Here is a 21,043-nt window from a genome sequence, read left to right as displayed (position 1 = left end):
TTTACTGAATCTATATACTGCCCTATCCCTGGAGGTCTCAGGACGGTTCACAGAACAAAATCAAAATGTAAAACCACAATGTATATAATCAAAAAAAACAAGCCAATAATACTCCCCCCCCCCAAAAAAAACCCCACATTTTGAAAGGGCTTAGGATGCCTGGGATGCAAGGCTGGGACTCCTTCATCTGGCTGTTGTCCATCCCTGACTGTCCGACCTCTTCTTAAAAACCTCCAATGAATCATAGAATGGGAGACTTGGAAAGGGACCCCAAGGTCCTCTAGTCCAACCCTCTGCAATGCAGGAATCTCAGCTGAAGAATCCCAACAGATGGCCATCCAAACTCTGCTTCAAAACCTCCAAGGAAGGAGAGTCCATGGTCGGATCCAGCTTCAGGGCTCTTCTTTGGTCCTTGGGAGCAAAGTTCAGGCCAAACTTCCAACTTCCAAACACAACCCTTGACTTCTGTTCAACATGTTTTTCTCCAGCTCTGCACCTGCCGCTTGAGCCATTCAAGACTCCAGAAAGTTATTGTGGTGAAACTTATTCCACTTAGAATAATCAAAATTATAGTCATTTCATCTTCTAAATGCTCCTGAGATATTTCTGGGGGTAGCACAAGACTCGGAAAGCAACAACAGCATGGCAATATTAATAGCACTGTGACTGGGAAAGAAAAAGTTGGTGCAGAGAATATTTCCTGTGTTGGAGACAGACTGAGTCAAGATGCAGAGCTGGCGAAAGAGGGGTGTGCCTGCCTTGGGCTTCCAAGCTCTGAAGGTAGAGTTGAAAACCACCCAGATTGGGAAAGCCCAGGCAGTCTGGTCTTGCAAGAGTCTTTGGGTTCTTCTGCTTTGCCTCCTTGGTAGGTAAGAGGAGGAGGAGGCAGAGCCAGAATGAGATCCCTGCTTCTGCTGCTCATGATGCCCTTTGGAGTCTGCGGGAACCACAAGGCGAAATGCCCCTTGAATTTGGTCAGGGATGAAACGGATGCTCGCAATTACTACCGGCCTGGACACTTTCTCATCAGTGGGATCATCTCTCCAAAACGCCTTCTTGAGACAACTCCATACAACTTTACTCAGACACCCTTTGCCAGGAATGAAGTGTATGTAAAATCATATGTGGAGGGGTTTCACGGTCCTCCAGTCCTTGTAATGGTTGAAATAGGAAAGAGCCGCTATCTCAGGGCTTGGGAGCCAAGGGCTGATGTTGCAGGACTGCCCTGCCCTGACCATTGGTCTTGCTGGCTGGGGGTGATGGGAGCTGGGGGGTCCAGTAAAAAACCTCTCTTATTATCTTCTTCCCTCTGTCTTCCTAAGTAAAACAATCCTGTACCTATGTGTCTGTGTTGCTTTTAGTTAGAATGCAAGGATGCCAGTGAATCTGGTCAGGGTTCAAAAGGATGCACTGAATTTCCCCACCTGCAGGATGCCATGAAACTCAGGCAATTTCCAAGGCTCAAAGGTTTTATTCAATATTATTCCATTTGGACAATTCATGAACTGTCATTAAGGAATGCTACAGTTTTGCACATGGAATTTTGAGAACCTCTGGGTGACCTTTGGTAGCTGAAGAGCAGGAAAGATGTGCTTTAATTGAAAGAATAAATAAAATAATAGGTCAGGGGAGTTCCTTGTAAGTGGACTTAGATCTCTAAAATATGAAAAGGAATCATTCCTCTTTTGACCACACAACTGGCCTCATTTCAAAGTATTGAGGTGTTTGAGGTTTCTTCCTAAGCCAGAGGGTGGCATGAAACTCAAGAAATTTCCAAGCTGCTATGATTATTTTATGTTTATTCTATTTGGATCATTTGTGAACAACCTTATCACAGTTCTCTTTACACAATGCAACGGGAGACCTACAGCCCAACATGGGGAAATCGGTCTCAGCTACATTAAAGATTTCCTCCTCCAATCCCAGCACTTTCCCCTTTCTGTCATTTTTTTTTTTTTAAATAGAAGCGTTTTAAGAAACTCCTGAAAATGGCTGGATTTTTATGGGCGAAGAACAGGAATGATATGCTTCAAATAAAATGATTATGTAAAATAATACAGACCAGGGGGTGTCCTCATTGGTGGAGTCAGCAATGAAAAATATGAGCAAAATTATAAATTTTGCTACACACTCAAGCCTGAAAGCCAACAGGCCTCTTTTCCAAGTCAAAGGGAACTGAGGTATTTGGTGCTTCCCCTCCTTCAATAAAATTGTCTGTTATCTACCTGTAGTCTAGCCCCTTGGAAGGCGCCAAAGACCACTGCAGGAAAAGCAACCTAGGGAGCAGCTTCCCAGTATATCTTAAATGTTGAGGGGCACCTTCATTGCTTACTCATAGAACCACAGTAGAATAGAATCATAGAGTTGTAGAGATGGAAGGGACCCGGAGGAATCTCACCTGAAGCATCCATGACACATGGTCACCTTCGGAGGGAGTCTGTTCCACTGTTGAACAGCTCTGTGTGCTGTTTGCATCAAAGCTCCGGTCATGGAGCAGAGGTCTCCAAAATTTTGTTCAATGCTAGACAGGAAAAGGTTTGATGTCAATGCAAAAGGATGGATAAACAAAGAAACAAACAAATATTAATCTTTGTGGATCATATAATGTCCCCAACCCCATTAATATGAATGCCAGTTTCACTCTTTTTAAAGAATTCATTTATTGCAGGGAGGCAGCTAGGTTCTACTGGTACATGTTGTCTTTCCTGTTCACCATCCAAGAGATCAACCAGGATCTCAGGATCTTACCCAACTTCACCCTGGGCTACAACATCTATGAGAACTATTTCAATGCAAGGATGACTTCGGACGCCATGCTAGAGCTGCTTGCAGGCAGTGGATGCAATATTCCCAATTATCACTGTGGAGAACAGAATCCCCTGCTGGCTGTTCTTGAAAGAGGCAATACTGTGATCTCAAGAGTGATTTCAGCCTTGTCAGGCATCTACAAAATCCCACAGGTAAGTAGTGGGAGAGCATGGAGGGAAAGAGAATTTCAACTGCATAAGATTCTATTTTCTCTTTGGAGGGGTCAAATAGGGATATTTTTAAAAATGGGAAAATCCTGAGCTATGGATCCAACATCCCTTTTTCAAAACTGAGCCGTCACCAACTTGACACCTCCAGATGTTTCAGACTAAAACTCCCATCAGCCTCAGCCAGCAGAGATTTAGATATCAGTCATTTCAGATGATTAAATACCCCTTATGATGAAAGTAAAATAAATTGCTGGTCTTTTGCTTTCCTTGCTAGATCAGTCATGGTTTTACTGTCCAGTTTCTCGAAGGTAAAACCCTGTTCCCTTTTGTCTACCGGATGAGTCCCAAAGAGGAAAGTCAGTACCAGGGGATTGTTGAATTGCTCCTGCATTTTGGATGGACGTGGATTGGCCTCTTCACTCCAGACAATGACAGTGGAGAAAGATTTGTGAGCGCTGTGAAACCTCTGATGCTCAGCGAAGGGATCTGCATTGCTTTCTCAAAAAGACTACCAGACGATGATCCAGATCAATTTATCAGACCTGGGGAACCTTTTTTCCTATGGAGACAAGTTGGGGTATTTCTTTCCTATATAACCAATGCACATGTTATCATAATACTCATGGTAATACACGATATCTATGAGAAGGAAATAGGGGCGAAAGTCTGGATCACAACAGCTTCGCAAGAAATCAGATTTAGCTTTTACATCCCTACAAATTATTTCCAGCACCTCCATGGTTCTCTGTCCTTTGAAATTCAGACCGGAATAAGGAGCAGCAAAGGTGAGAAATATAAATCGCAGTCCAATCTTCTTGGAGATTTTTTGGATGAAGCTTTTCAGTGTTCATATTCAAAGCATCTGTTGTCTGTGAAAGGCCGAATAAGATGCAAAGAGGAGGAGGAAATGGAGATGGTGTCCCAAGGGGAGCGTGAGACAATCCTGTCTCTTGACAGCTATGGCACTTACATCAATGTTCAAGCTGTGGCTCAGGCCTTGCATGCTTCGCTTTCATCGAGATCCCAGAGGAGGCTGATGGTGGAGGAAGGAGAGCAATGGGGACCCCAAAGGCTACAGCCGTGGCAGGTATTTCCTTCCCCTTTTTGCAAACTGCAGTCCACACAGATGCTGATCTTGACTGGGGATAGACCTGTAAAATATCATAGTTACTATTAGTAATAGTAGCTTACCTTCCAACATGTCTCCGATGAAAATAGGGATGTCCCATCCCATAACGATCATTTTGCTATTTATACCCAGGGCTTTCTTCAGGGGGAACTCGCTGGAACTCAGTTCCAGCACCTCTCAACTGGGTGCCATTTTGACCTTTGGAGGGTCTGTAGTAATAATATTAGTATTATTCTGTTTATATATCAACTTTCATCTGAAGATCACAGGGTGGTTTGCAGAATAAAAATACAAAATGAGAATAGAAAAAGCAAACGAAAGAAAAAAAACAAGCAAACCAAAAGCACATTAAAATGCCCAGAGATGGTTTTATCCACCCAAATCCTGGTTACAGAATAAGTTTCTCGCCTGGCACCTAAAGATTTGTCACAAAGTCAAAGGACAGCATCCCCCAAGTGAGGGGCCACCACAGAAAAGTCCTGTTGTCGTGCTGCCACCCTCCAGATATCTCTATTTTATATATATATATTTTATTTAAGTTTTTTTTTTCATTTCTTTCCAAGCTCCTGTATAGTTATTCTTAAAAATATTTATGTTCGTAGCTGTTATCCATACTCCTAAATATTAAACTTTCTTCTCAATCATCAGTTCAGTCACATTTTCCACCAATACTTTCGTTCTACCTTTATTTAGTTTAAAACCTGCTACTTCTCCAACTTGAGAATCTGTTCAAGACCCTTGGTTGGCTAGCCATGGGGTCTTCTACAGTTACCACATGGTCATCTGCAAAGGCCTTGAGTTTATATGCTTTGTCACCTACTGTTGGGACGCGGGTGGCGCTGTGGGTTAAACCACATAGCCTAGGACTTGCCAATCAGAAGGTCGGCGGTTCGAATCCCCGTGACGGGGTGAGCTCCCATTGCTCAGTCCCTGCTCCTGCCAACCTAGCAATTCGAAAGTACGTCAAAGTGCAAGTAGATAAATAGGTACCGCTCCGGCAGGAAGGTAAACGGCGTTTCCATGAGCTGCTCTGGTTCGCCAGAAGCGGCTTAGTCATGCTGGCCACACGACCCGGAAGATGTACGCCGGCTCCCTCTGCCAATAAAGCAAGATGAACGCCGCAACTCCAGAGTCGGTCAGGACTGGACCTAATGGTCAGGGGTCCCTTTACCTTTACCTTTAACCTACTGTTATCCCTTTTATTTCTTCATCTGATCTTCTACTTCTGACCAGGGTCTCTAAAACTAAAATAATAATGGTGACTGGAGATATCCCTGTCTTGTCCCTTTCATTATTTTGAGTTTTTCTCTTATTACATTATTTACTATCATCATAGCCTGTTAGTCAGAATAAATTGAGTCAATTCCTCTAAGTACAGTGGTACCTCAGGTTACAGACACTTCAGGTTACAGATGCTACAGGTTACAGACTCTGGCAACCCAGAAATAGTACCTCGGGTTAAGAACTTTGCTTCAGGATAAGAACAGAAATCGTGCGGCGGCAGCGGAAGACCTCATTAGCTAAAGTAGTACCTCAGGTTAAGAACAGTGTCAGGTTAAGAATGGACCTCCAGAACGAATTAAGTTCTTTACCTGAGGTACCACTGTAATGACTCTCTGAAATTCATCATCTCTATAGTCTTCTTCGTAGAAGTCCATGAAACATGGTCAAATGCCTTCTCTGCGTCTATAAAAATCAACACTGCTTGCCTATCATTTCTAACCTCCAGATCTTCTATTATATCAATTATATTCCTTATATTATCCTTCATCTGGCGGCCTGGTAAAAAACCAGCCTGGTCCTGATGAATTAAATCCATTAATAGCACTTTCATGTTGTTTGCCAATAGGTCTGCAAACAGCTTATAGTCATTATTTAATAGAGAAATCAGCCTATAATTTTTGACTGATAATAGATCTGTATCATTTTTCAGAATCAGCGTAATGTAAGTATCTTAAATCTTTTAGTGGTTGTACCAAATAATCTTGTAATTACTTATAGTACTTTGCTGATAGCCCACCTGGCCCCGGTGTTTTCCCCATTTTGGTTTGATTAATTGCCTGTTGTAGCTTCCCAGTTTCTTAATGCTGTTGCTTTCCCCTGCCATTCCAGCCTCACCCTTTCTTGAGAGAAATCCGGTGTCTGAATACTTCCAGGGGCAGACTGTGCTTGGATGAGAACTGGGAGCTACCAGCGGACTTCGATATTATGAACTGGGTGATGTCTCCCAATAAGTCTCGTGACCTTGTGAAAATTGGGAATATAAGGAGGGAGACGTCTGCTGGTATGAAGTTCACCATTAACCCAGAAGCCATTGAATGGAACAAGAAATTCAATAAGGTAGGGTAAATCACAGAGGGAGAAGGCCAGAAGCCATTGAGTGGAACAAGAAATTCAATAAGGTAGGGGAAATAATTGGGGGAGGGGGCTAGGAGATCCTGATTGTGCTGTTCCTTGAACAACCACTGCAGAATGACCATGTCAGGTTGACTGTCCAGTAACAGCTGGAACCACCACTCCTTTCTTCAGCAGCTGAGATAGGAGGGGGAATTTGGGGTGCTCAAATAAAGGATATTGACCTTTCACACATTCAGAAGGATGAAAAGTAATTTATTTTAGAAATGATAATTACTGATTTATTGTATATATTTTTTAATTTGTGAGTAAGCTCACTTCTATTAAATTTATCTTAATTTGTGGTTGATGTGGTGAAATTTGGAAAATCAATTAAAGCGATTTGGCAACCCCCCCCCAAAAAAAACCCCAACTCTCCTTTCAGTTTGGCATTGAACAGCAAAGCGCTTTCTCTCTCTCTCTCTCTCTCTCTCTCTCTCTGACACACACAAACACGAGAATGAACCGTGTGAGAGATTATTCGAATCCTGAAATTTGGGGGAATCACATGTCAGACCCATTGTCATTTGCTTTGAAGTTTTTTTAAGAAGGGAAACAGGTAAATGGAGAAGAGGAAACAGAGTTCTGTGGCTCAAACCTCAGCTGTACTGAACTAAATTTAAAGCACAAGATATTCTGGTCACCTCAATGGTCAGCGGGGGGTTGAAAGGACCCTGATGAGGGGTCAAGGCTGCATTCCAGAGATCATGTTCTGCAGCTAAAGGGAACTGACCGCATTAAGGGAATGGGGAGATGGCAGGCAACTGGGGATCTTGGCTGCTGGAAACGGCAACTGGGATCTCTCAGGATTCCCTGCCAGACAGACCCCTCCCCAACCTCTATGTGATCGATGTAGAGCTGTGATGATTTCCTGAATAATTCATTGGGGGCCGCAACTGCAAATCTTTGGGTAGATCAGGGTTTCCCAAACTTGGGTCCCCAGCTGTCTTTGGACTACAGCTCCCATCATCCTGAGCTGGCAAGACCAGTTGTCAGGGATCACCACCATGCTATAGAGATCGCGTTGCGTGAATTACATACACACAAATACTCCTAACTGTTCCTCTTTCTTGCACCTTCTTGTCTTTCTGGTTAGACTGTACCTCGTTCCAGGTGTACAGAAAGATGTCAACCTGGATATGCCAAGATAGTTCTCGAAGGAAAGCCCGTTTGCTGCTATGCTTGTGCTCAGTGTGCGGAAGGGACCTTCTCCACTCGGGAAGGTGGGTGATTCCAAGGGGGAAGAAATTCCTGGAGAGAGTAAACACAGGGCAGAAATTCAGTCTCACACACTTTTTGTGAGAATTCTGCAGACATAGGGGAATGGGAATCCTTCCTTGACTTCCTTAGTATTAATCACCTTTATTACATCCAGGAAGTGAGTTGATAGGAATGACCATAAGGAAGAAATATCTGGGGTGCAAACTGGGCAGCTGTGAGAGGAATGCCCGCAAAGCATTCCTTTTTTTATTTTTTAGACCAAGCCACACAAAAAGGAAATAATGTTGACACTTATCAAAAATAATGGATGAAAAGCAGCAAATTGCTAACAGCAAAAGCACAGTAAAAATAAATACTTCATGTGAAAATTATTACAATATAATCTATGGACCGTTTTGATCTCACTGCTATGAACTTTGCATGTCTGCATTTTAAAGGTTCAGAGGAATAGTCAGGATCCAGTTAACAGAAGTGGAGTGGTCACTGCCTCTCAGTTTATCCTAGATCACAATGTTAATAGAGCACAGATCATTAGGGGTGTAAGTGATGCTACAGCCATTCTTTTTCTCTTCCCCAGATGCAGAACATTGCACCAAATGCTCAGAAGATCACCATTCAAACAAGGACAGAGATCAATGTGTCCCCAAGATTATCATCTTCCTGGCTTATGAAGAATATTTGGGAATGGTGTTAGCTTCCGTTGCCCTCTTCTTGTCCTTAACAGCAGGCATTGTGATGGTAATCTTCATTAAATACAAGGAAACTCCCATAGTCAAAGCCAACAACCGGGACCTCTCCTACATCCTGCTTGTCTCCCTCCTGCTTTCCTTTTGGTCCTCCTTCCTCTTCATTGGGCGGCCAAGGAAAGAGACCTGCCTTCTCCGACAAATGGCCTTCAGCATCATCTTCTCAGTTGCTGTTTCTTCTGTCTTGGCAAAGACCATCACGGTGGTGCTGGCCTTCCTGGCCACAAAGCCCGGGAACAGGGTGAGGAGATGGCTGGGCAAGAGTCTGGCCAACTCCATTGTCATCTCCTGTTCTGGGGGGCAAGTTCTCATCTGCACCATCTGGCTGGGCTCTTCTCCCCCATTCCCAGAGCCCGACATGCGCTCCCAGGTGGAAGAGATCATCCTGCAATGCAACGAAGGGTCTGTGGCCATGTTCTACGTTGCCCTCGGCTACCTGGGCTTCTTAGCTGCCACCTGCTTCACGGTGGCTTTCCTAGCCAGGAAGCTGCCCGGCTCCTTCAACGAAGCCAAGCTGATCACCTTCAGCATGCTGGTCTTCTGCAGTGTTTGGGTGTCTTTTGTGCCCACCTACCTGAGCACCAAGGGCAAGTACATGGTGGCCGTGCAGATCTTCTCTATGCTGGCCTCCAGTGCTGGGCTTCTGGGCTGCATCTTCCTTCCCAAGTGCTACCTTATTGTGCTGAGGCCTGATCTGAACACAAAGGAGCACCTGACAACCAGAAATTAAGGGGGCATCTGATTCTTAAAATAGTCCATGTTCCCAGTGTCCAGAAGTGCATAAAGAAAACACAGCTACTCATCTATTGGAGGGAAGCAATGAGACGAAGCCAGATAGTTGTATTCCCTGCCTGCCAAACCTTTTAAGAGGAGGCATCTTATGCTCAGTCCGGAAGGAAGAGCGAGAGGCCTCCTCCTCCTCCAACTCAGGTTCCTCCCATTCAGGTCCCCATTTATAGAGCAAAACCAAGATCAGATGGGAAGTGAAAATAATTGGCAGAACAGCCACTGACGAAGCACTTAGAAGAGGTTAATAAGCCAAGATTGCATCCTACTTAAACTTTCAACACTTCAAATTGGTGGAAGGCTCACTAAACTCTCAGTCTTATAGCAATTCAACCTGTAGAATTCCAATGAAGAGTGCAATATAAAATTAATAAATAAAGGTCCAGAGAAAGCTGACTAGTTTATGTATGTCTGCAACCACAGCAGCTAGAACTTTATATGCACAGAAATGGAAAGAGTTCCCCACCAAAGAGGAATGGCTTATGAAAATGGGGGAATATACTGGTTAAATGGTGAAATTACCTGCTAAAATTACCATCCAAAATGATGGATTGTTTAAGGAAGAATGGAGACCACGGATATATTATCTGTCAAACCATCATCCATACATGAAGTCAAAGGCAGAGGATTATTGAAATACGACATCGGGGCTTACATAATAAAAGCATATATATTTTAAAACATCTGATAAAAAGGAGTAATAAAAACAAACATGGAGAAAGGAGAGGTGAGGAGTCAAGAAGAAATTATGTATTTATTTTTACCAATTGTATAAGAAGAAAGGTGTTTTGGAATATCTATGGAGACTTTATTAAATTGTTATAAAAAATATATTTTCCTTAAGGATCCACCCAGATTCTTAGGAAGTTGAGGTAATTTGAGTCTGTTTTATTATTTTAACTTTGTGTATGTTTTGAAGTAAGTTAGTAAACTTTTTATGATTGTTACATAAAGCGCTTTGGGAGTTATTGGCCTAACCCTGTGGTACGTGGATTTTATGCAAGAGATGAAATGAGTAAGTAAGAAAGAAGTAAATATTAATAAATAAATGGATAAAGAATAATAAAACTGCTAGAATGCTAGCCTGGTGCAACGGGCTTGGCGCCTCAGTTTCCGCTCGCGCCGAAATGCCTGCTCTTTTTCACATATATTGCCCCCACCTCACTGAACCACCCTTAAAACCAATGCTAACTATCCCAGAGTATTCTGTAGGGGACCTGGGTGTGGGGGATAACCAGTGAGCTGGAGTCTCAAGCAGATGTTTTTCAAATAACAATAAAGATTTATTTTTAAACTAGGTAGTATAACACAAGTGGAGAAACTTAGGTTACTCCTATAATAATACGCTAGTTCAATTCATTTTCACAGGTTTCAGCTTTATAGTTTGGTTCCTTTCTAAGGTGGTACTTTCCTTCAGTTAAAGATAAAGGGACCCCTAACAGTTAGGTCCAGTCGGGGTTGCGGCACTCATCTCGCTTTATTGGCCGAGGGAGCCAGCGTTTGTCCGCAGGTCATGTGGCCAGCATGTCTGGGTCATGTGGCCAGCATGACTAAGCCGCTTCTGGAGAACCAGAGCAGTGCACGGAAACATTGTTTACCTTCCCACTGGAGAAGTACCTATTTATCTACTTGCACTCTGATGTTCTTTCAAACTGCTAGGTTGGCAGGAGCAGGGACCGAGCAACAGGAGCTCACCCCGTCACGGGAATTTGAGCCGCCAACCTAGGCAAGCCCTAGACTCTGTGGTTTAGACCACAGCACCACCCGCGTCCCTCTTTTCCTTCAGTTACCCACCCCTTTAACAAATCCAGCTCCTGAGGGACTTTCAGTAACAGTCTTAAGAGTTCACCACACACACCCTTCCTTCACTGGGTTTTGGAAGTCTCTTCTTTCCTCAGAAGAGTCTCTCCCCTCCAGACGAGTTTGAGACCTAAGTAGACCTCAGCTCCTACTTCTGTCTCACCCTCAGTCTCCCAGCAAGATCTGGTCCTATTACTCCCGCAGGACACTACACTCAGACACTACACTCAGTCCTTCACTGTACAGTGGAGTGGACGTTCTCTCCAGAACCAACTCGGCCTCCTCAACACTCTTTGTATATCAACCTGACTCCTATCCTATCTCCCTATCTAACTCCCAACCTCCTTCCTCAACCAGCTCAACTCAACCAACCACACCACCCTCAACAGCCCAACTCCCTGTCTCCCTCCAACGCCTCTCTTTTTAAACTCTCCCTCCTGGAACCTCAGCCAATCAGAGGCTGCCATTCTTTCACCATTTGCTGGCAGGAGATAAAAGTAAAAAAGAAATACTTATGGAACCAACTTTTCCGTCACACCTGGCTTCTGCACACGCAATTGTTTACAAGTAGAGAAGTTTCTGCTGAAAGACGAGGAGCAAGTTGGCTCCATGTGCAAAAGAAGCTCTCCTTCCGCAGAAAATGTCAAAGGGGAAGGGAGAGTCGAAGGTTAAAAGCAACATTTCTCCCCTCCACCAACCCCAGAGAGCTTCCCTCTGTTGGAGAAGCCTTTCAGAGATGGGGTGGAAATTCACTTGAAGTGGCTTCGAAGCCACCAAGGCGCTACTTACCTTCAGGGAGAGAACCAGAAGGGAGCGGCAGGAATCAAGCAGCCCAGACCCACCCAAGGTGGCCGGAGGGTGGGCTTGAGAAAACCCTCCCCATCGCAGGCTCCACCAGTCTCTGTCTCTAGAAGCCTCAAAGAAACAAGATCCCACCACCATGTATCCCGTTCACAGTACTAAGGATTCTCAGCATTCTCCATTTATTCCTTCATATTTATTTACTTGTTGAATCTATATACCGCCCTATGCCTGGAGGCCTCAGGGTGGTTCAGAGAGCAAAATCAAAATATAAAACCACAATATATATAATCAAAATAAAAAACTACTACCCAATAACAGCCTCTGCCCTCCCAAAAAACCCTACATTTTAAAAGGGTTTGGATCCCTGGGATATGATGCTAGGACTTCTTCATCTGGCTGTTGTCCATACCTGACTGTCCGACCTCTTCTTAAAAACCTCCAATGAATCATAGAATGGGAGACTTGGAAAGGGACCCCAAGGTCCTCTAGTCCAACCCTCTGCAATGCAGGAATCTCAGCTAAAGAATCCCTAACAGATGACCATCCAAACTCTGCTTCAAAACCTCCAAGGAAGGAGAGTCCATGGTCGGATCCAGCTCCTTCTTTGGTCCTTGGGAGCAAAGTTCAGCCCAAACTTCCAACTCCCAAACACACCCCTTGACTTCTGTGCACCATGTTTTTCTCCAGCTCTGCACCTGCTGCTTGAGCCATTCAAGACTCCAGAATGTTTTTGTGATGAAACTTATTCCACTTGGAATAATCAAAATTATAGTCTTCTCATCTTCTGAAAGCTCAGGAGATATTTCTGTAGATTGCATGAGGCTTGGAAAGCAACAGCAGCATGACAATATTAATTGCACTGTGTCTAGGGGGGAAAAGTTGGTGCCGAGAATATTTCCTGTGTTGGAGACAGACTGAGTGAAGATGCAGAGCTGGCGAAAGAGGGGTGTGCCTGCCTTGTGCTTCCAAGCTCTGAAGGTAGGGTTGAAAACCACCCAGATTGGGAAAGCCCACCCAGTCTGGCCTTGCAAGAGTCTTTGGGTTCTTCTGCTTTGCCTCCTTGGCAGGTAAGAGGAGGAGGAGGCAGAGCCAGAGCCAGAATGAGATCCCTGCTCCTTCTGCTGCTGCTTCTGCTGCTCATGATGTCCTTTGGAGTCTGCAAGAACCACAAGCCGAAATGCCCCTTGAATCTGGTCAGGGATCAAATGGATGCTCACAATTACTACCGGCCTGGACACTTTCTCATCAGTGGGATCATCTCTCCAAAACGCTTTGTTGAGGAAACGCCATACAACTTTTCTCAGACACCCTTCGCCATTACTGATGTGTATGTACTTATATGCAGATGGTTTAATGGTCCTACACTCCTTATAATGGTTCCTATTTATCAAGGAAATAGCCCCTTTCTCAGGGCTGGGGAGCCAAGGGCTGGTGTTGCAGGACTACCCTGCCCTGACCACTGGGCTTGCTGTTGGAGGAGCTGGGAGCTGGGGAGGGGTGTCTAGTAAAAGATTCTAGTAAAGGGGGGTGCTCATTCATGTAGTTTCTGATCCAGAATATGGACAATATTATAATTTTACCACACACTCAAACCTGCAAGCCACCAGGCCCCATCTGTAACTAAAAGGGGACTGAGGTATTTGGTGCTTCTCTTCCGCCAATAAAATTGTCTCTTATCTACCTATAGTCTAGCCCCTTGGAAGAAGCCAAAGACCACTGCAGTAAAAGCAACCTAGGGAGCAGCTTCCCAGTATATCTCAAATGTTGAGGGGCGTCTTCATTTCTTACTCATAGAACCACTATATAATAGAATCATAGATTGCAGAGATGGAAGGGACCCGGAGGAATCTCACCTGAAGCATCCATGACACATGGTCACCTTCAGAGGGAGTCTGTTCCACTGTTGAACTGCTCTATGTGCTGTTTGCATCAAAGCTCTGGTTAATGAGCAGAGATTCCCAAATTTTTATTTTATGCTAGACAGGAAAAGGTTTGATGTCAATGCAAAAGGATGGATAAACAAAGAAACAAACAAATATTAATCTTTGTGGATCATATAATGTCCCCACCCCCATTCATACGAATGCCAGTTGCACTCTGTTTAAAGGGTTCATTTATTGCAGGGAGGCACCTAGGTTCTACTGGCCCGTGTTGTCTTTCCTGTTCACCATCCTAGAGATCAACCAGGATCTCAGGCTCTTACCCAACATCACCCTGGGCTACAACATCTATGAGAACTATTTCGATGCAAGGATGACTTCGGACGCCATGCTAGAGCTGCTGGCAGGCAGTGGATGCAATATTCCCAATTATCACTGTGGAGAACAGAATCACCTGCTGGCTGTTCTTGAAAGAAGCAATACTGTCATCTCAAAAGTGATTTCAGCCTTGTCAGGCATCTACAAAATCCCACAGGTAACTAACTAGTGGGAGAGCATGGAAGGACAGAGAATTCCAACTGCGTAAAATTCTATTTTCTCTTGGGAGGGGTCAAGTGGGGATATTTTTAAAAATGGGAAAATCCTGAGCTATGGATCCAACATCCCTTTTTCAAAACTGAGCCTTCACCAACTTGACACCTCCAGATGTTTCCAACTAAAACTCCCATCAGCCTCAGCCAGCAGAGATTTAGATACCAGTCATTTCATATGATTAAATATCTGTTATGATGAAAGTGAAATAAATTGCTGATCTTTTGCTTCCCTTGCTAGATCAGTTATGGCTTCACTGCCCAGGTTCTCAAAGGTAAAACCCTGTTCCCTTTTGTCTACCGGATGACTCCCAAAGAGGAAAGTCAGTATCAGGGGATTGTTGAATTGCTCCTGCATTTTGGATGGACGTGGATTGGCCTCTTCACTCCAGACAATGACAGTGGAGAAAGATTTCTGAGCGCTGTGAAACCTCTGATGCTCAGCAAAGGGATCTGCATTGCTTTTTCAAAAAGAGTACCAGAAAATGATCTACATCAATTTATCAGGCCTGGGGAACCTTTTTTCCTATGGAGACAAGTTGGGGTATTTGTTTCCTATATAACCAATTCACTGAGTATCCTAATACTCATGGTAATACCCTTTATCTATGAGAAGGAAATAGGGGCAAAAGTCTGGATCACAACAGCTTGGCTAGAAATCAGAACTGGCTTTAACATCCCTCCAAATTTATTCCAGCACCTCCATGGTTCTCTGTCCTTTGCAATTCAGACCGGAATAAGGAGCAGCAAAGGTGACAATTTGCCGTTCAATCTTAGGGATTATTTCAATCAAGCATTTCAGTGTTCATATTCAAAGCATCTGTTGTCCGTGAAAGGCAGGATAAGATGCATAGAGGAGGAGAAACTGGAGCCGTTGCCCCAAGAGGAGCGTGAGAGAACCCTGTCCCAAGACAGCTATGGCACTTACATCAATGTTCAAGCTGTGGCTCAGGCCTTGCATGCTTCGCTTTCATCTAGATCCCAGAGGAGGCTGATGGTGGAGGAAGGAGAGCAATGGGGACACGCAAGGCTACAGCCGTGGCAGGTATTTCCTTCCCCCTTTTGCAAACTGCACTCCACACAGATGCTGATCTTGACTGGGGATAGACCTGTAAAATAACACAGTTACTATTAATACCAGTAATAGTAGCATACAGCCCAACATTTCTCTGATGAAAATAGAGACGGCCCATTCCATAATGATAATCTTACTGCTTATACCCAGGGCTTTTTTTCAGAGGGGAACTCGCTGGAACTCAGTTCTGGCACCTCTCAGGTGGGTGCCATTGCCATTCTCAGAGGGAGGTGTTCATGGTGAGTTCCGGCACCTTCTTTTCTAGAAAAAGAGCACTGTTTATACATCTTCTTCAGTTGCCTCAGCACTCTGGGCAGCTCCCAAAATAAAGAAATTCATACTAAAATATTAAACATTTAAAAATTCCCGATATAGGATTGGACAGCTTGTGGGTTGGATAACTCCACATCCGCCAACATTTCTCAAATGAACATAGGGACATTCTAAGGAAAAGTGGGAAATTCCAGGATCAAATGAAAAACTCTCTCTAGTTCAGGGACATCCCTGGAAAATTGGAGCAGGTTCTGTAGTAATAGAAATGGCTGAATAGGAATTCCAGTCTACATGAGATACACGCAGCCCCAAATCAGAAGAGGTTGAAGTGAGTAGGACTGAGATATCCATCTTGGCTTCAAGGTTTCTCAGTGCTGGTGCTCTCCCCTGTCATTCCAGCTTCACCCTTTCTTAAGAGAAATCCGGTGTCTGAATACTTCCAGAGGCAGGCTGTGTTTGGATGAAAACTGGGAGCTACCAGGAGACTTTGATATTATGAACTGGGTGATGTCTCCCAATAAGTCTCATGTCTTTGTGAAAACTGGGAATATAAGGAGAGAGACATCTGCTAGCATAAAGTTCACCATTAACCCAGAAGCCATTGAGTGGCCCAAGAAATTCAACAAGGTAGAGGGAAATCACAGAGAGGGGAGGCTAAGAGATCCTGAATATGCTTTTCCTTGAACAACTGCTGCAAAATGACTATATCAGGTTGATCAATGATGTATTGACCGTCCAATAACAGCTGCAACGGCCACTCCTTCTTTCCACAGCAGCTGAGATAGGAGGGGATTTGGGATGCTCAGAGAAAAGATAGAGCCCAGAGGTCCTCAGAGAAGACACCATCTATTTCCGAGCCAGACTGAGAATTTAAGAATTCTGGACAGAATCTTCGACAGAAAGGACTACGTAGATAAGAAGAAAGGGGAAAACACCTAGGGAAAAGGGAAAATACCTAGTAAAAGTGAACTATTGGGTTTTCATACATGCAGAAGGATGGAAAGTAATTTATTTTAGAAATGATAATTACTAATTTATTGTGGATTTTTTAATTTGTGGAGTAAACTCACTTGTAGATGTTGCAAACATTAAACTATTGTACGTGCAGGAAATGAGAAGTGCACAGCTGTTGGTGAAGGATGAGAAGTTAAAAACAAACAAACCCTATTGTAATATAAGGTTAATGTTAAGGAATGGCACATGAACTAGAAATAACTAGGGAAATAGATCAGCGACAAGAGGAAACCTTGCTTGCCTCAAGAACAGAGTGAGGGAAACCAATATTTGGAAAAGTCATATTAAATGTGTCTTAATTAGCGGTTGAGAGATTATCAGAATCCTGAAATTTGGGGAAATCACATTTCAGACTCTATTGCCACTTTCTTTGAAGATTTATTAAGCAGGGAAGCAGGTAAACGGAGAAGAGGAAACAGAGTACTGTTGCGCAAACTTCAGTTGTCCTGAACGAATTATGAAGAACAAGATTTTCTGGTCACCCGAATGGTCAGTGGGGGGTGGAAAGGACCCTGATGAGGGGTCAAAGGCTGCAGTCCAGAGATCCGTTTAAACTCACTCTATGAGTGAATTACACAGGGGCGCCGACTTATAAAAAATATTGGGGGGGCGGGGGCCCATACCGACTTATAAAAAATATTGGGGGGGCCAAGACCTCCAAACCGCTGCTGCTGGGGGAACGAAAGGGGCGAGCCCCGGGCTGCCCCGACCTTAAGTGAACCTGTGAGGGCCCGCCCTTTGCGGCAGCCGATTGGCTGCCGCCGTGGGCGGTGAATATTAATGAGCTAGGGGGAATCCCTGCTTCTCGCGGGGCTGACGCCAGCCCCGCGAGATTGTTGATGGGTCGAGAGCCCACAACCCCACCCCCTCTCTAGATTGGGAGTGGCTTTGTTTTAACTCATTACTGAATGTATTTTAAAAGGTAACTATCGTCAAACAAGGAAAATAAAAAATACCAACATAATTTTGTGATTTTACAAAGCATAATATAACTAATAATTTTCTTAAATTATTGGGGGGGCAGAGCCCCCCCAAACGAATTTTTGAGGGGACTCGGGCCCCCTCAGGCCCCATGGAGTCGGCGCCTATGGAATTACATACCCACAAATACTCCTAACTGTTCCTCTTTGTTGCACCTTCTTGTCTTCCTGGTTAGGCTGTACCTCGTTCCAGGTGTACAGAGAGATGTCGACCTGGATATGCCAAGATGGTTCTGGAAGGAAAGCCCATTTGCTGCTATGCTTGTGCTCGGTGTGCGGAAGGGACCTTCTCCGCCCAGGAAGGTGGTGACTCCAAGGGGGAAGGAATTTCTGGAGAGAGTAAACACAGGGCAGAAATCCAGTCTCACCCACTTTTTGTGAGATTTCTGCAGACATTGGGGAATGTGGATTCTTTCTTGACATCCATAGGATTAATCAACTTTATTACATCCAGGAAGGGAGTTGAAAGGAATGATCATAAGGAAGAAATCTCTGGGGTTGAAAGTGGGCAGCTATGAGAGGAATGCCCATAAAGCATTCCTTTTTTATTTTTTATACCAAGTCACACCAAAAAGGGGGAAAAATTGACATTTATAAAGAGTAATGGACAGGTGATGCAAACCAGCAAATTTTTAATAGCAAAAGCACAATAAAAAATAAACAATACTTCGTATGAAAATTATTACAATATAATCAATGGACTGTTTTGATCTCACTACTATGAACATTGCATGGAAGCAACAGAAAACTGCATTTAAAATGTCAAGTTAAAGAGCTGTTTCTTCAGGACTAGGCAGGACCAAACAATGCAGTTAACAGAAGTGCAGGGCTCATAGCTACTCAGTTTATCCTACATCACAATTTTGCTTTACCTATTTTAACATTCTTATTTCATGAGGTCCACCACAGTTTTTCAAAACATAGCAGAGCACAGATGATTAGGGATGTAACTGATGCTGCAGCCACTCTTCTTCCTCTTCCTCAGATGCAGAACATTGCACCAAATGCTCAGAAGATCAGTATCCAAACAGGGACAGAGATCATTGTGTCCCCAAGATTATCATCTTCCTGGCTTATGAAGAATATTTGGGAATGGTGTTAGCTTCCGTTGCCCTCTTCTTGTCCTTAACAGCAGGCATTGTGTTGGGAATCTTCAGTAAATACAAGGAAACTCCCATAGTCAAAGCCAACAACCGGGACCTCTCCTACATCCTGCTCGTCTCCCTCCTGCTTTCCTTTTGGTCCTCCTTCCTCTTCATCGGGCGCCCAAGGAAAGAGACCTGCCTTCTCCGACAAACGGCCTTCAGCATCATCTTCTCAGTTGCTGTTTCTTCTGTCTTGGCAAAGACCATCACGGTGGTGCTGGCCTTCTTGGCCACAAAGCCCGGGAACAGGGTGAGGAGATGGCTGGGCAAGAGTCTGGCCAACTCCGTTGTCATCTCCTGTTCTGGGGGGCAAGTTCTCGTCTGCACCATTTGGCTGGGCTCTTCTCCCCCATTCCCAGAGTCCGACATGCGCTCCCAGGTGGAAGAGATCGTCCTGCAATGCAACGAAGGGTCCGTGGCCATGTTTTACATTGCCCTCGGCTACCTGGGCTTCTTGGCTGCCACCTGCTTCACGGTGGCTTTCCTAGCCAGGAAGCTGCCCGGCTCCTTCAATGAAGCCAAGCTGATCACCTTCAGCATGCTGGTCTTCTGCAGTGTTTGGGTGTCTTTTGTGCCCACCTACCTGAGCACCAAGGGCAAGTACATGGTGGCCGTGCAGATCTTCTCTATGTTGGCCTCCAGTGCTGGGCTTCTGGGCTGCATCTTCCTTCCCAAGTGCTACCTTATTGTGCTGAGACCTGATCTGAACACAAAGGAGCACCTGACAACCAGAAATTAAGGGGACATCTGATTCTTAAAATAGTCCATGTTCCTGATGCACAGAAGTGCCTAAAGGAAACACACCTGCTCATCTATGTTGCTCCTTCTCCACCTCTGACAGAGATTGTGTTCATTCTTAGCCCAACTTTTATGTAGTCCTGTTCACATGAACCGGAAGATGGGAGGAAATGTTTTGCTATCTTGCTTTGTCAATGACTACAATGAGTCCTGATCTACTGCCCTTAGTTTGTAAAGTTTTATCATTTAATCATTTTTTGCTTTGAGAAGTTATATTTATCTCACAATAAGATAGGCTGGAGGGAGAGAGGAGTTAGGTCTTTGAGTGTGATTCCTTTGTCCTAACTACCTATTAACCATATCGATTCTGATATTCAACAATAGTTTCTAGTTATGTCATTTCTATTTATTGAATTTTCTCCATTTTCTACATGTATGCTGTATCATTCGTAAGTACGCTTCATCTCATTTTGTTCTCCTAAGCTTTGTATATCAATAAACTGAGAAATTCATTTAAGACATCTTCCGTAGTCTGTTGGTTTAATTTCTGTATTGTGTAAGCTCTGCTCTCTGTTCCAAAAAGTAGCAACTGACCTTAGCCAAGCCGTTACTGGAGACCAATGGATTTTATTACACTGGCCTGGATCTGACATGTTGTGCACTGATGTTGAGTGGATCACCAGATTACGAGTGAGCCAGCAACAAGTTCAGCATTGGAGGGAAGCAATGAGACAATGCCAAATAGCTGTATTCCCTGCCTGCCAAACCTTTATGCTCAGTTAGAAATGAATAGGGAGAGGCCTCCTCCTCCAACTCAGGTTCCTGCCATTCAGGTCCCCATTATAGAGTAAAGCCAAGATCAAAAGGGCAAGTAAAAATAATTTACAGATCAGCCACTGACAAAGCATTTATATGAATTAGTCAAGATTGCATCGTACTTAAACTTTCATCACTTCAAATTGGTGGAAACTCTCATTCTTACTACGATTCAACTTGTAGCATTCCAATGAAGGGTGCTATATAAATTTAAGCTGGGAGGAGCCTCTGGCTTAACTTATTTCATTATTCTTACTAATATTAATAAGTAATAAAATATGAATTTGGGGGGAGGAGAATACATTACATTAGTGTCCAGTCATTGCATTTCTATAGGATTTTTCATTTCAATCAATCAAATCTTTATTACAGTAGTAGACCAGCATCAGTAGAGTGGGGTACAATCATTTTCAGTCTGTAAAACATTTTGGAAAGCAAAAAAAAGTATTTAACACAAAGTATATATAAAAGTCTAAAAGATGCTAAAAGAAGGGTTTAGGAGCATTAAACGGATGTGGAAGAGCATAAAAGGTTAGTATATAAAGACTATGGCCACCAATTTACAGAGCACTCTGATAGGAGTTACAGATAGGTAGCCGTGTCGGTCTGCCATAGTCAAAACAAAAAAAATTCCTTCCAGTAGCACCTTAAAGACCAACTAAGTTAGTTCTTGG

At 43.8% G+C, this 21,043-nt stretch overlaps 2 protein-coding genes and 2 long non-coding RNA genes across 4 annotated transcripts; 2 read left to right on the top strand and 2 right to left on the bottom strand.

Moving 5' to 3' along the window:
- Window positions 1–363: 363 nt before the first annotated feature.
- Window positions 364–20,946, top strand: LOC309360991 (vomeronasal type-2 receptor 26-like). Its single transcript, XM_081896002.1, has 7 exons — window positions 364–1,108; window positions 2,669–2,960; window positions 3,253–4,065; window positions 6,220–6,447; window positions 7,598–7,724; window positions 8,300–9,413; window positions 20,387–20,946. Exons 1-6 carry the CDS (start codon window positions 897–899, stop codon window positions 9,196–9,198), a joined length of 2,571 nt encoding a protein of 856 aa, XP_081752128.1. The 5' UTR covers window positions 364–896; the 3' UTR covers window positions 9,199–9,413; window positions 20,387–20,946.
- On the bottom strand, window positions 3,949–7,685 carry LOC309361022. The gene is made up of 3 exons (XR_014164303.1): window positions 7,578–7,685; window positions 6,128–6,351; window positions 3,949–4,129 (listed from the first exon to the last, which is right to left on the bottom strand). It is a non-coding gene; the product is annotated as an uncharacterized lncRNA (long non-coding RNA).
- On the bottom strand, window positions 12,051–13,973 carry LOC309361018. The gene is made up of 2 exons (XR_014164299.1): window positions 13,712–13,973; window positions 12,051–13,048 (listed from the first exon to the last, which is right to left on the bottom strand). It is a non-coding gene; the product is annotated as an uncharacterized lncRNA (long non-coding RNA).
- On the top strand, window positions 12,959–20,318 carry LOC309360995 (vomeronasal type-2 receptor 26-like; the record flags this gene model as incomplete). Its single annotated transcript, XM_081896003.1, has 6 exons — window positions 12,959–13,185; window positions 13,982–14,273; window positions 14,570–15,373; window positions 16,076–16,303; window positions 17,847–17,973; window positions 18,656–20,318. The coding sequence occupies 6 exons, from the start codon at window positions 12,959–12,961 to the stop codon at window positions 19,552–19,554; spliced, it is 2,577 nt and encodes an 858-aa protein (XP_081752129.1). The 3' UTR covers window positions 19,555–20,318.
- Window positions 20,947–21,043: the final 97 nt, after the last annotated feature.

Source organism: Podarcis melisellensis (assembly GCF_964234715.1).
Source record: "Podarcis melisellensis genome assembly, chromosome: 18".
NCBI lineage: Eukaryota > Metazoa > Chordata > Lepidosauria > Squamata > Lacertidae > Podarcis > Podarcis melisellensis.
This window is presented reverse-complemented; position numbering and strand designations above follow the sequence as displayed.